Source organism: Styela clava, chromosome 1 (genome assembly GCF_964204865.1).
Source record: "Styela clava chromosome 1, kaStyClav1.hap1.2, whole genome shotgun sequence".
NCBI classification, from domain to species: Eukaryota; Metazoa; Chordata; class Ascidiacea; order Stolidobranchia; family Styelidae; genus Styela; species Styela clava.
The window spans coordinates 417,197-429,404 of NC_135250.1; the positions used below are offsets into that span (position 1 = coordinate 417,197).

General features: G+C 37.2%; 1 protein-coding gene across 1 annotated transcript in view; it reads right to left on the reverse strand.

Annotated features, from left to right (window-relative positions):
• Positions 1-406: 406 nt before the first annotated feature.
• The window catches only part of LOC120348524 (uncharacterized), a 30,866-nt gene continuing 19,064 nt past the window's right edge, over positions 407-12,208 (reverse strand). Inside the window, exons 21-28 of the mRNA XM_078115746.1 lie at positions 11,820-11,910; positions 10,804-10,903; positions 10,051-10,191; positions 9,155-9,283; positions 8,384-8,751; positions 7,371-7,989; positions 6,717-6,903; positions 407-6,119 (exon numbers count right to left, since the gene is read on the reverse strand). Of these exons, the coding sequence (XP_077971872.1) occupies positions 6,719-6,903; positions 7,371-7,989; positions 8,384-8,751; positions 9,155-9,283; positions 10,051-10,191; positions 10,804-10,903; positions 11,820-11,910 (1,633 nt within the window). The 3' untranslated portion in view covers positions 407-6,119; positions 6,717-6,718. The remainder of the gene's footprint in view (positions 6,120-6,716; positions 6,904-7,370; positions 7,990-8,383; positions 8,752-9,154; positions 9,284-10,050; positions 10,192-10,803; positions 10,904-11,819; positions 11,911-12,208) is intronic.

Consider the following 12,208-nt stretch of genomic DNA (forward strand, 5'->3'; position numbering starts at 1 on the left):
TAATAAAAGACATTTTAGGGCAGATTTCGAGTTATGAAAAGAATACTTCCATACTTAATCTAATGTACCCCTTGAAAAGTCAAAATGTACCCCAGTGGGTGGACGTATCCCCGTTTTGCGAACTCCTTTTCTAGATAGAACGTGCACGGTGCTTGAATTGTGGGAAAAGAGGGGCCAGGAGTGCTGAAAAAGGGGTTCTCATAAAGTAGGGAACCACAGGTTCAACGTGAAACATCTTGCGGTGATGGAGATCGACTATCTTTTGGTGCATACCAACTATCTCCAACAGAATTTAAACCCGCGAATAATCAATGAAAGTCATATTCTACGCAACCTGAGCAAAATATGCACTCCAATCAACATGTCCACCCTGTCTCGAAAAAAACACAAACTAAAGAAATTCTTAAGACTGTATTTTTATTCCGAATTTTATGAAATCTCCTCTCCAATACAAAGAAACCAGTTAAATTAACGTGCTTTCATATGTAATTGAACAAACATTCAAAAGCAAGTTAATTTTACTCTTCCATATCAGTTTCATCCATATTATCCTCGGCCCAAACATAAGAATTACATAACACAAGATAAGTTATGCAATAACCATGTTTGGTCCTTGGATACCTAATTTTCCACCAAATTTTTTTTGAACTATAATTTCTGTACAAAAACGACCACGCAATATCACAATGAAGAGACTAAGCACAGAGGGGGGAGGTTTTGGGGGATTCACCGTATTTATGAATTGGGATGCCATTCCTCATTGTGACATCATTTCATATTATGATGTCATTTGTAGCATGATGACAACACATTGCCCAGTTCTCTCAGTGTAGTAAATGCCAGTGGGCTATCAGTGCAACTTAGATATTTAAAAACAGCTTTCTGAAAATGCTTGAAATTTTAGTTTCATTATCTGCACAACTGAAAATCACCAGAAAAATACTAACTTCGGCAGTTCAAACTGTATGGTTTGATTAAGAGGGAAAAAACTATTATTTTGAGTTTTTATCAACAATTTTTTTTGGGGAGTAGGGGGGGAGTTTTGATGAGAAAGCATTCGATTCTCATATGTGCTCAGTCTCCACACAATCTTACGACACTATGTATATACACAAACCAGATGAGATGTCCTCCTCACTTTTAATAAAACAATGAAGGGAATTCCCTAAAGGGAGGACATCTACAACGGGTACACTAGACATATTATGTACAATATCAATGATAGGTCCACATCACGACTATTTACAACAAATTGATATATAGGAACACTAGAATGGAGTGAAAAAAACAGATATGGGAACACTAGGGTGGGGTTGGCGGATACGGGGTCGGAAAAGCCATAACCAATCCAATACATCTCGTTCTGCAGAACAAAAATTCATGAACTTTTGCTAGTATCAAATCAGTATTTACTGGTGTATGATGATTCACCATAATTCTAAATAGTTGTTGGCTTTTCTGTGATCGTGTTATTTTTCAAAAACAAAGAGCATAATCATATTCCACATATTAGAAGTTTACCAGGTCAATATAACTGACGAACTTGGACTATGCACGATGCAAGCAATGAATTTTTTGCAAGATACGCATTGAAAAATTTACTGTGACGATACTAATCGCATTCGCTATAATAGTGTCGAATTTAACAGTGGAAAATGACACTTATCAAGAAACCGCCAGTGAGACTTAACTCAGTGATCGACTCGATTGGGACTCAATCTTGGCTTATAACCTGGGGTGCGGGGAATTTTACCCATCACTGGTATATGAATGGTAATGTCCGGGACTAGTGTTCGGTGGCTCACTATTTTCCAATGGCTGCTTGTGATAGGCCTTGTTCATAGTGGAAACGTCGCATAAAAAGTTGGTTCATCCCCATTCTAGTGATTTGATTTACCCTTCACAGCATTACAAGACTTCATTGAAGAATTGAATTGTCATTTGCAGAAATTTTCGAATTAATCTGGAATTCGAAAAATCTTGGGAGTTGAATTTAAAATTGAAAAAGTGCAAAATATATTTTATTTTGAATCTTTTTTTTTTAGAAGTTAGTAACTGGGATGTAAATTTTTGAACATATCTGAGAGTCTGTTGGGGTGAAATTTAAAAAAAAAAAGGTAAATATGAGATTTTCATGTCGCAGGGCCGAATTCATTCAAGCTTGCAAGCCGTGAGGGTTCCGGGAAATCTACATTTTCAAAATAGTATTTACAACAAAGTCTATATACAACAATATTTACATTGAAGCTGGGCCCTTGACACTATAGAAGAGGTTGTATTTACTGGGAGGGGTAAGCCCCTTCAAGCCTTGATACAGTATTGTGATGTCACAGTCCAATAATATGACATCACATTTTTTAATTCCATCTTAAAAATAAGACTATGGCCAAAAAAGTTTCTTCCGTTTTTGGGCCCAGCTTACAACTACCATTACGACATAGAAATATTAATTATGATGGAACAAACGTTACCATGACGAAAGCATTGATAAGAAATTATGATGATATAATTGAACTACAAATTTGGAAATATACAGTAATTAAACGGGCGGTAATTACCATGGCAAATCATTACCACAACAAAGACTGGTTGCTATGGTACGATGTCACCATGGCAACGGTAATTGACAGGTTACCAGGCTACCGTTATCACCATGGCAACATACATAAAAATATAGCCAAAGAAACTCACACGTTCAGTTGCCAGGGGCGACAAAAGTTGCCATAGCAACTAAAATATATTGCAAAGAAACGCTATGTACATTATTTACAGATAACTAACTCGGTAGCAATGCAGTTTTTGCCTACTTTAGAGTTTATATAGAGCATAAGCTATTTAAAAAAACAGCAAATTGTATTTCTTAATAGTAATTCAGTAGATGTACAAGAATTACACAAAAAATAAACCAATTTACTGAAATTTTTCGACAGTTAAAAACACACACAAAATTTATTTACATTTTTTCGATTTTTTTTTTGCTTTTTATGTTTTTGTGACACTAGTACTCGGTACTCAGCGGGTTATTTACATTATAAACGGAAAAATTCACAGTGCAAAACTAAAAGTGTATTAAAATTTATAGATAACTCCCGAATATTCGATATTTTTTACGAAAAACATAAAAACCAAGAACTTTCACTTGTGTTTTTCTAAAAATGTCGCAAAATAGAAAATTTTTTAAATTTTTCATTCTGTAATGACGAATCATGTAAATACTTCGGAAATTCGCAAATAATTAGAATATGAACTTAATTAGCAATTTTCCTCTCAAGGTCGGAGGAAATGACTTTGAATCAATAGTATGACCTTCAAAATCATAATAACAAAATATAATCGAAAACAAACAAAAATTATTTACAAAAACACCTCAAAAATGACAACAGTTACGGAACTTTTTATTTTTGTGATGAAAATTCAGAAACTTTGTGAAAATTTAGAAAAACTGTTTTTTTAATTTTTGTCATATTTATTCAATTTAACTTGTCATATATGATATTTAGAGAAAATTTTTTGAAATTTGATGTCGACAAAAAGAAGTTTTTCTGTAGAGCTTGAAGAAACCAATTTTTTTTGAATAGTCAGAAAAACACTTCCCGAAAAAAAAATATCGGGAAGAAAAAATTATTTCACATTGAAACCAGATATATCAGAAAAAAAAACAATGTCAAAAAAAATTTGGCGATAACAAAAAAGATACACAAAATAGAAAAAATAAACGAAGAAAATAGTGAAAAAGCAAAAATTTCTACAGGCAGGCCTTGCTACACAACTATGTACAGAGGGTCAGTAAATGCTTTGGTTAGAAACATGTGAATGGGGAGGCAATTCATTGCAGAATTGAAGTTGACTGCCAACTAGAGGCCAATTTGGTAAATAAAAATTGGTTCAAATCACGAAGTGCCGCTCATACAGATAAGCAACACCCAGTGACTAGTGAGCGCCACCTGGTGACTAATGAGCACCATCTAGGGGCCAATAGGCACCAAAGTGTGTTGTGATGCCTTTTTGATATAATAAAAATCAATTCTGCTCAGAGAACTTACAGTTAGTTCAAAACAAATTCTAAAATCGTTGCTTTTGGAAATAAGATTTTCGTATGGAGAAATGTGAATATTTCATTTTTCAAAATTTCAGGTAACAAAGAAATAACAATCCTTGCCTTGTTTTATATGATTCACAATTTTAGTATTATGGCTCGCAACCTATCAGTAATATTCATTGAGCAGTTGCAGACACCAATGCAGGGTATCCGTTCAACCAAAAACAAGTACTGACCACAAAACGGGGTGACGAGAAAAATAACCGTGCACAAAAATTCACAGTCAAGCAAAAAACATGAGGCGATCTATGTACAAAAGGTGGATTACCAGGGCAAAATATAAAGAGGTTAGGCGTGCAACATAAAACATGTGCCATTCCATTAATATAAGAGACAGAAGGGAGACAATATCAAATCTTACAGCGTATAAGGAAATTAGCCAGTTCCATGAAAATCACAGAAGTGTGATTGGCTCACGATTTTAAATATTAAAATGGCAGTATTCTCTGAAATTTATATCAAATTATTTTATAAAATTAGGAAAGTCGATAAGACAGCTTGACCAGTTATCATTATATGATCATCATATGGGAAGGGTGTCTGAAGTCAAAGGCTGTGCAATATTGCATCTCTCTGCGAATATAAGTAATTTCAAAATAATTAAAACAGTCTGGAAGTGGTGTTTCTGAAAAGTATTCAAATTTAATTTATGAGACGTTAACTCAATTTGGCTCACATATACAAATACACAACAGCTGGTGGTCAGCTAGGCATTTTGTCTTAAGCAAACTCTGTAAAACTAGTAAGACAAGATTTTTCTATTTATCCAAGGGAAAGTCCATAAGACGCCCGAACCATAGCCTATCATCCAGTAAACAGTCCATTATATGGAAGAGGCTGTCAAAAGTCAAAGGCCGTGAAATTCTATCATAATTTCCCAAGCTTGATGGCCCGCAAGTTTAAAATATCAAAAATGGCATCAAGATTATATTTCCAAAACGTTTTATGGAAGAATTATAAAACACAATACAGCTGGTGACAAAGCTTTGCATTGTTTTATCATAATATCTGTACTTGTGTCATAGGATGGAATTTTGTTTTGAATCCTTTTTGATTTCAGGAGGAAATAATTAATAATTCTGGTTCTGATGAAATATTCAATCGATTTTTCAAGATTTCAATCAATGTTTGAAAATTTCGACATCCAGTTTCAAAATCAACCGAAAATTCACAGAATTCTTGCAAGGAACAACTTGCAGCCTAACCCTATATATTTTGCCCTGGATGGATTAATAATATATTTACAAAGTTATAAACTCTCAACACAACTACCCAAAATAACTTTCTAAACCATATAGTTATCTAGGTATAACGTTTAGTCAATGTTATGGTGTATGTGACTTGACATTTTACTCGAATTTTCATTTGCAGGCTGTTGCCAGATTTCATTGTTTTTGCAGGTTCTGTTGCCAGATTTCCTTGTTTTTGCAGTTGTAGCTGCCAGATATTAATTTTTGAAGTCACCGTTGCCAGATTTCAATTTTTCTCCAAGTACTGATGCCAGATTTTAATCTGATCGTGGTTAAGTGTATAAGGTTGACCAGATTCATGTTGCTTAACCTGATCATCTTTCCTTTCCTCAATGAAATGCCACGAAGTTGTCAGAATTCATAATTTCCATCCATAATAGGTGACAGAACGCTGTTGAGTGATTTGCAATCTCCTTCGCTCTCCTCAAAGAACGTGGCGTGATATGACTGCGTTTCAATGTTCTGTGTATGACTTCTGATTTTTTAGGATCCCGAATAAATTCTATTTCCGGATCACAAATCACAAACGATATTGGAAAAGTTTGGTCAAAAACCAAACCAATGGAAAAATTTAGAAAATTGAAATCACGAAACATAATAAAAAACACCAACACGTACACACGCTACATTGTAATATAATATAAAAAGTAATTCTATATACATGATTTGCCACTAAAGGGCGTAGTTCAGTTTTTTTTTTTCAAGTTCGTGGGAGTTGGAGTATCGGCCATAGCGAAGTATCGGTAGCGTTTGGCAGTTATGTGTGAAATCTAAAAAAGAATTAAAAATCTTTTAGAATTCTTGATAACTGTGGTCGGTGGCCCAATCGTGCCGCACCAAGCATTTTCTAAGAGCCTCAATTTAAATTATGGCTGTGATGAACAAAAAAGTTTTTCATAAATCCAACATCACCTTTACTTTTACATATACTTTTTGTTCATATACCAAACGATCATACATTACGTTCCTTTTAACAAGTTTATTACATGATTAAAAATGAAATTTTCAATGAATTGCTGGGCCTTGAAACCTTTTCCATTTTACTATTTGGGCCTCACTTAAAAAAACACTGCAAGTGTATCACAATTCTGCTGTGAATAAACTGCCACATGAGAATGCTTAATCAAATATGAAACCTCGACCTCTTGTGTGATTGCAGTTAAATTGACGGTGAGAGCAATGTTTTTCAAGCGGGAGGAATTCCTCCCAGTAAAAAATTTTGACTTTTTTGGAGATTTTGCCAATGCTCCGAATCAAAGAAGCAGACGCGTTCCAAAAAAAACTCGAAAGGTCCTGATTCGTCCGTCGTTGAGTAGCCATTATTTAGAATATCAAAAATAAATTTTGAAAAATCAAAGTCCTCCCACCTTTATTCCTGTTTTTGGTTCGACGGATTGATTCTCTCAATGTCACTCAAGGTCATCGGGCGTTGTCCAAAATTCTGGATTTGTGATTGGTTCAAAACTGGAGCAGGCATATGTGATTGGCTGAGAACGTCACGCCCAAACCATTTCTCAAGGGGATTGGAGAAATCAGCACCGCCCCGGTTGTCTCCTATAAAACAGGTTGTGTGTCATTACATGATGATGCAAGCTTTTGGGCAGAGAATCTCACTGGGCGATTGAATTTGACTCTCCTAGAGGGGAGTCCATCACCGAGGTCACAAGTTAAAGTCATTTCCGTTGGATGACTCGAGTCACTTTGAGTGTTTGATAGATGAAACTCTAGTCCAACTCGAGTAGGTGTCTTGAGTGCGCTCCAGAAGTATGTGTACCAATATCGCGGTAACTAATTTTGTTCGCCAACTTTACATCAAGTTGTGTAAAGGGACTGAAACTTATGGGCAGGGGGATATTCACTTGGCTAACACAGACAGTCCCCGAACTCGTATTAGAACTAAAATGAGAAAAATTGGAATAAAATTATGGCCTAACCCTAATCTGGTAAACATACTACAGAGTACCAACTTGAGCCTCCCCAATATTGGATTTGTCACAAAAAGAAAAATTCTATTAACTTACTCATATTTTGTTGTTGTTGTCTTGCTGCTGCATGAATAGCCTGAGCCTGTAACTGCTGCTGTTGCTGTAGGGCTGCTGCTGCCAGCAAGGCTCTGTGCTGCTGTTGTTGGTAGATTTGCATGTGCATCAAGGCTGCTGCTTGGTAAGGGGGGCCCAGCGGGGAAGCTAACGGGACATTTGGGGGCGGAGGTGGGGGCATGATACGTCCTTGCATGTGGGTTTGAGGGGGGAGAATTGTGGGGATCATAGTTGGGCCCCGTGCCATGGGTGGGGGTAAAAATTGCATTGGTGGGGGAACCAGAGTGCGAAGTTGAAGTGGGTGCAATTGTGGGTTTGTGGTTGGAATTAGACCCGGCATTCCATGGGTCATTCCAGGGAGCGTATTTGGGGGTTGTTGGGGGAATTTAACCCCTTGTGAACTTGGTACTTGAGCAGTGGAAGATTTAGGTAAAGCTGACCCCTGTTGTGGGGTGGTCCGGGGGTCAATTTGTTGCGGTTCCGGCTTTTTCATGTCGTTTTTCGTGACACTCGTTGGGGGTAGATCTCCTTGTTTGATTCTCATGGGGTTGTTCGGATCTTTGGGCGATTTCTTCTCCAAAAGAAGTCTTTGTTTCTGAACCTAGATAGAAAAAAAATTGGGCAAATTATAAAAATGACTGTGGAAAGTATTTATTGATATTATTTTCAGGGGCGAAGCAATGTTTCCAAATTTCCTGCAGTAAGAACCGAAGTAAAGATGTTGAATTTGTCAAAGATTTTGACAGAAACTCGAATATCGGGTTGACTAAGCATTTTCAATAATAAACAAAGGTTTGCATATTCAGTTTTTCAGAATTTGGTTTCCTAACTGGAATTCCTGCCGGGTTTGGAGTAATAATATCCTTCAAACAAAATTATAGGCGAGGGCAAGTTTGAAATAGTTCGAAAATTTAGCGACTCTGCCTAGAATCTCTGTATTCCAGGGGGGGATTACCCAGATTCTGCATAGCAAAAAAAACTGTTGAAATCCTCACCTGAAGGTGGTAATACTGTTCCTGAACAATGTTGACGACAGCCTGCTGCTGCTGGGAGTTGAGCCTGCTGAGCTGGTCCTCGTTTATGCCGAATTTATTCAACACAAATTGTGTCAGCAAGGCTACTTCGTGCTGATTTTTAAGCTCTGACATGTCAGGCTCATGCTTGTCAACAGCAGCAAGGTCAGGCTTAGCTGCACCAGCAAAGTTTTGCTGATTTTCAGCCTTGAGCATATTGTTGTTGTAAATATCAGCAGCAAGGCTATTAGGCTGCTGTTTCAGCGCTGTAGGCTTAGGCATCTGCTTATTCAGCAAGGCTGCACTCTGCATTTCAAGTAAGTTTCTAATCCTTTCTTGATCATTTGAACCTAGAAGCAAAATAATCATTAATAATAATCAATTCATTGAATGACAAAAAGTGCTTCATAAAATAAGATCATCATCAAATATTAAACCATTCCATAACACTGCTCCTGTCTGTCTGTATTTATAATTATCCCAAAATGCTAAAATTAATATTGAGAAACCAACTCACATATCGCATTGATTAAACGTGTATGAACTTGACGTAATTCAAATTTCTCTCCAATGAGTCATAATTCGTGTTAACTGTATCTCTATTGTATTTCTGGCAACCAGGCGAATTTACAATCAAAATGTTTTTTTCGAATTGGATAACGCACCCATCCTTCCAGGGGCCTATCCGGGAAATATAGAAAGCCACAGACCAATATATTCATAGACTGTTAGTGTTACCACGAGTTTGCTCACCACTTATCTTGCTCAAATCCATACTATTTGCCGCCATTCCTTGTCTTGCAGGCTGGTGGAAAGCACTACTTCGGCCATGCTTATTCGCTTCTAATAAAACTTCCGGGAAACTGGCGTTGCGCCGAAGTCCTGCAAATATTGAATTGAATTTTGTTCATAAGGATTGGAATTTTATCTATATCAGGTGATAAAAGCCGATAAGACTCCCTAATCATAGTGTAAGTATTCCTGGTTATTCCCAAGTCTGGTTTTGCTGAAGAATATTCCAGGCAATTACAATTCTAAAAAACAGCCATCACTGTTTTTGGGGCATAATCATACAAAAATAGAAGTACAATTTTTCTTATTTCATAGAAGTAATTAGAAAAATTATGAATTCTGTTTTTTTAGTCACCCTGCACACCATCCCACCTTGGAACACTTTCATCATTGCCGAACTCCTAACAAATGTAGGGTTTACAAATGCTTCTGCACTATCAAGGCATATGTAACTGAAACCGGCAACTAATGGCAACTGCTTCCCATCAAATGATTTTTACGCAGGAGTGGGCAAGGTTTCGGGATCAAGGGCCAAACGTTTTGCCCCTGAGTGTGACGTAAAAAGTTACAATTCATGAACAATCTTCACAGTATTACAAAAGCAAATTTGGAAAACAATAAGCCCCTTGCCAAAACTAAATTTATTCGCAATCTCAACAAATTTTGAGAGTTATTTTAACTGAAACATTAAAATTTGGTTTTAGTTTGGTTGTGGCAGCATCAGGCAAGCTAGATTGATTTACACAACGGGCCGGAATTGGCCCGCGGGTCGTAGTTTGCCCATGTCAGCCCTTATGTATTTCCTCCCTCTCTGTAAATATTATGATAAAACCTTTTCAGAAGCAACTGCGTCTCACCTGGATTACTTTGTTGTTTAGACGGATTCATGCTGGCACTTTGATAAATTCTTGCAAGTAAGTCATTTGCCGGCTGATCAACTTTCTTTCCGCTGTTGGCAGCAAGTTTTGCAGAGAACGAAGCAGTTGCGGACGCCAAGTCTATAATAAACAAACAAAAAATGTTTTTTCTATAAATTCTGTCCCAAGAAACATTAAAATATGGGATTAGTGTTAGATGGAATTGGAGGCACTTCATTGTTACTTGTTAAACTCTTAAATTTCAGTAAGTTGAAAAAAAATTTTTAGGGGGGGGGAGGGGTAGCAAATAATAGGTTGGAAAATTAATAGAAAGCAACATAAATTTTCAATCGGAATACGACATCTTTTTACACACCCGCCCTAAAAAAAGACCACCTGACTTTTGTGCGCAAGGTACTGTAGCAGGAATAAAGATGACCATACCAATTATGGAGAGGCTAAATTTCATGACTTAGCACAAGTAGGTCACCATCTATAGAAGACTCCAAAGTGACTCGAAAAGCCATCTAAATAAAATAACTCGAACTCAAAATCTCAACTAACTTAAATTGACTCGACCTGAGATCTGGATGACCTTTGACCCGGGGTTTATGGACTTTTACCCAACACTACAAAAAATTGAATCTTGGGGTGTCTCACACATTAGCGCTGAAGAAGGCTCAGGCTAACAGTCACTCATGCTAACCCATGCCATCAAAAGATCCCCATCCACATAAAAAAAATATCACCAACCGTCAGCTTCAGCTCCCATGACATCGTCTTGTTGGGATTGCTTGCTGTCACGACCTTCTTGCATTTTACGCATCACTGATGTTGGCATGAATGCAAGGCTCTAAATAATCAAAAAATTGTCATAAAGAGGAGAAGAAAGCGTTCAATCAAAACGCAACTTTTATCCTGGCTACCAGTTCGTGTCAAGTATAGGAATAGCAATTATTTCTAAAAAATTTTCGATCATTGAATATCTGTATAGCTGGGGTCGGAGCACGGTGGGGGTTTGGGGGTCGGACAAAAAATCTTCTGTATCGAACATAGCAATTTTCAGACCCTCAAACACTCTTTAAAACCCACGTTTTACGACCTCTGGCCAGATCATCTGGATCAGAGTGGTCCAATCCCAGGCCCGCCGGCCACATGTGGCCCGCCGCTTCATTATCTGTGGCCCGCGTCACATTCGGAGAGTAATCAAGAAATCTAATTTTATGTTGTTTCGTCATAAAATTATTCAGAAAAATCTTTTGACATATTGACATCACTAATGTCACTGAATTAAATAGTGTTATGGATAGCTGGGGAAACTAGCGAAGTTAAATAATGTGCTTGGCAGTCTAAATTATTATCTGGCTTTCTATCTTTTTGGTCGAGAATATATGCTAACAATTTTGGCACCATGTAAAACTAAAAATCGAATGCGGATTCTATTAGCCTAGAATGGCTATGCCTGATAACTAAATGTGTTTGCACAATAGAAGTGTTTGTTTCGTATTGCACTGTTTTCCTATTCTTGGTACTATTGTGGCCCGCGAACAATGCAAAAATAATCTTGTGGCCCGTCAACCTTGCCACCCTGATCTAGCTGTTATGCCCTAACTTGGCAATTAGAATTTCAGAACTTCCTATTTGGAAATTCTAGACTTCACCCCAGGATCTGAGTCAAAATCTTTACAACCCAAAGTCAGGAGTCGATATCGATAAGGTTTAAGGTTTATCTGACTCTCCGTGATGACAACAACAGCCTACAGCCTTACTTTATTCATTTGTTTGCTTTCTTGAATCTTGGCATCAGCCGATCGTATCGCTTCACGAAGTTGCTCTTCCCGACGTTGTTGTTCTATTTGTCTGCAATATAAACATTTTTTATGAAATTCACCCAGAATAACTTAGTCCAGCGAATTCAAGATTCGAGAAGCTGAATCCACAATTCAATTTGTGCAAGACATATGAATTATTTCTACTGTTTTCAGCTGTTAGGGAAACCCAGTGCATAGTACTCAAGAAGACCTTTTCATTAGTGCTATGGTTTTCAACCATGGGCCGCCGGACATTCCCTAGTGGGCCTCCTAGTAATCTCAATTATGGCAGTGATACACAAAAATATTCATACAACATATTCATATTCAACAATCATACAAACTGG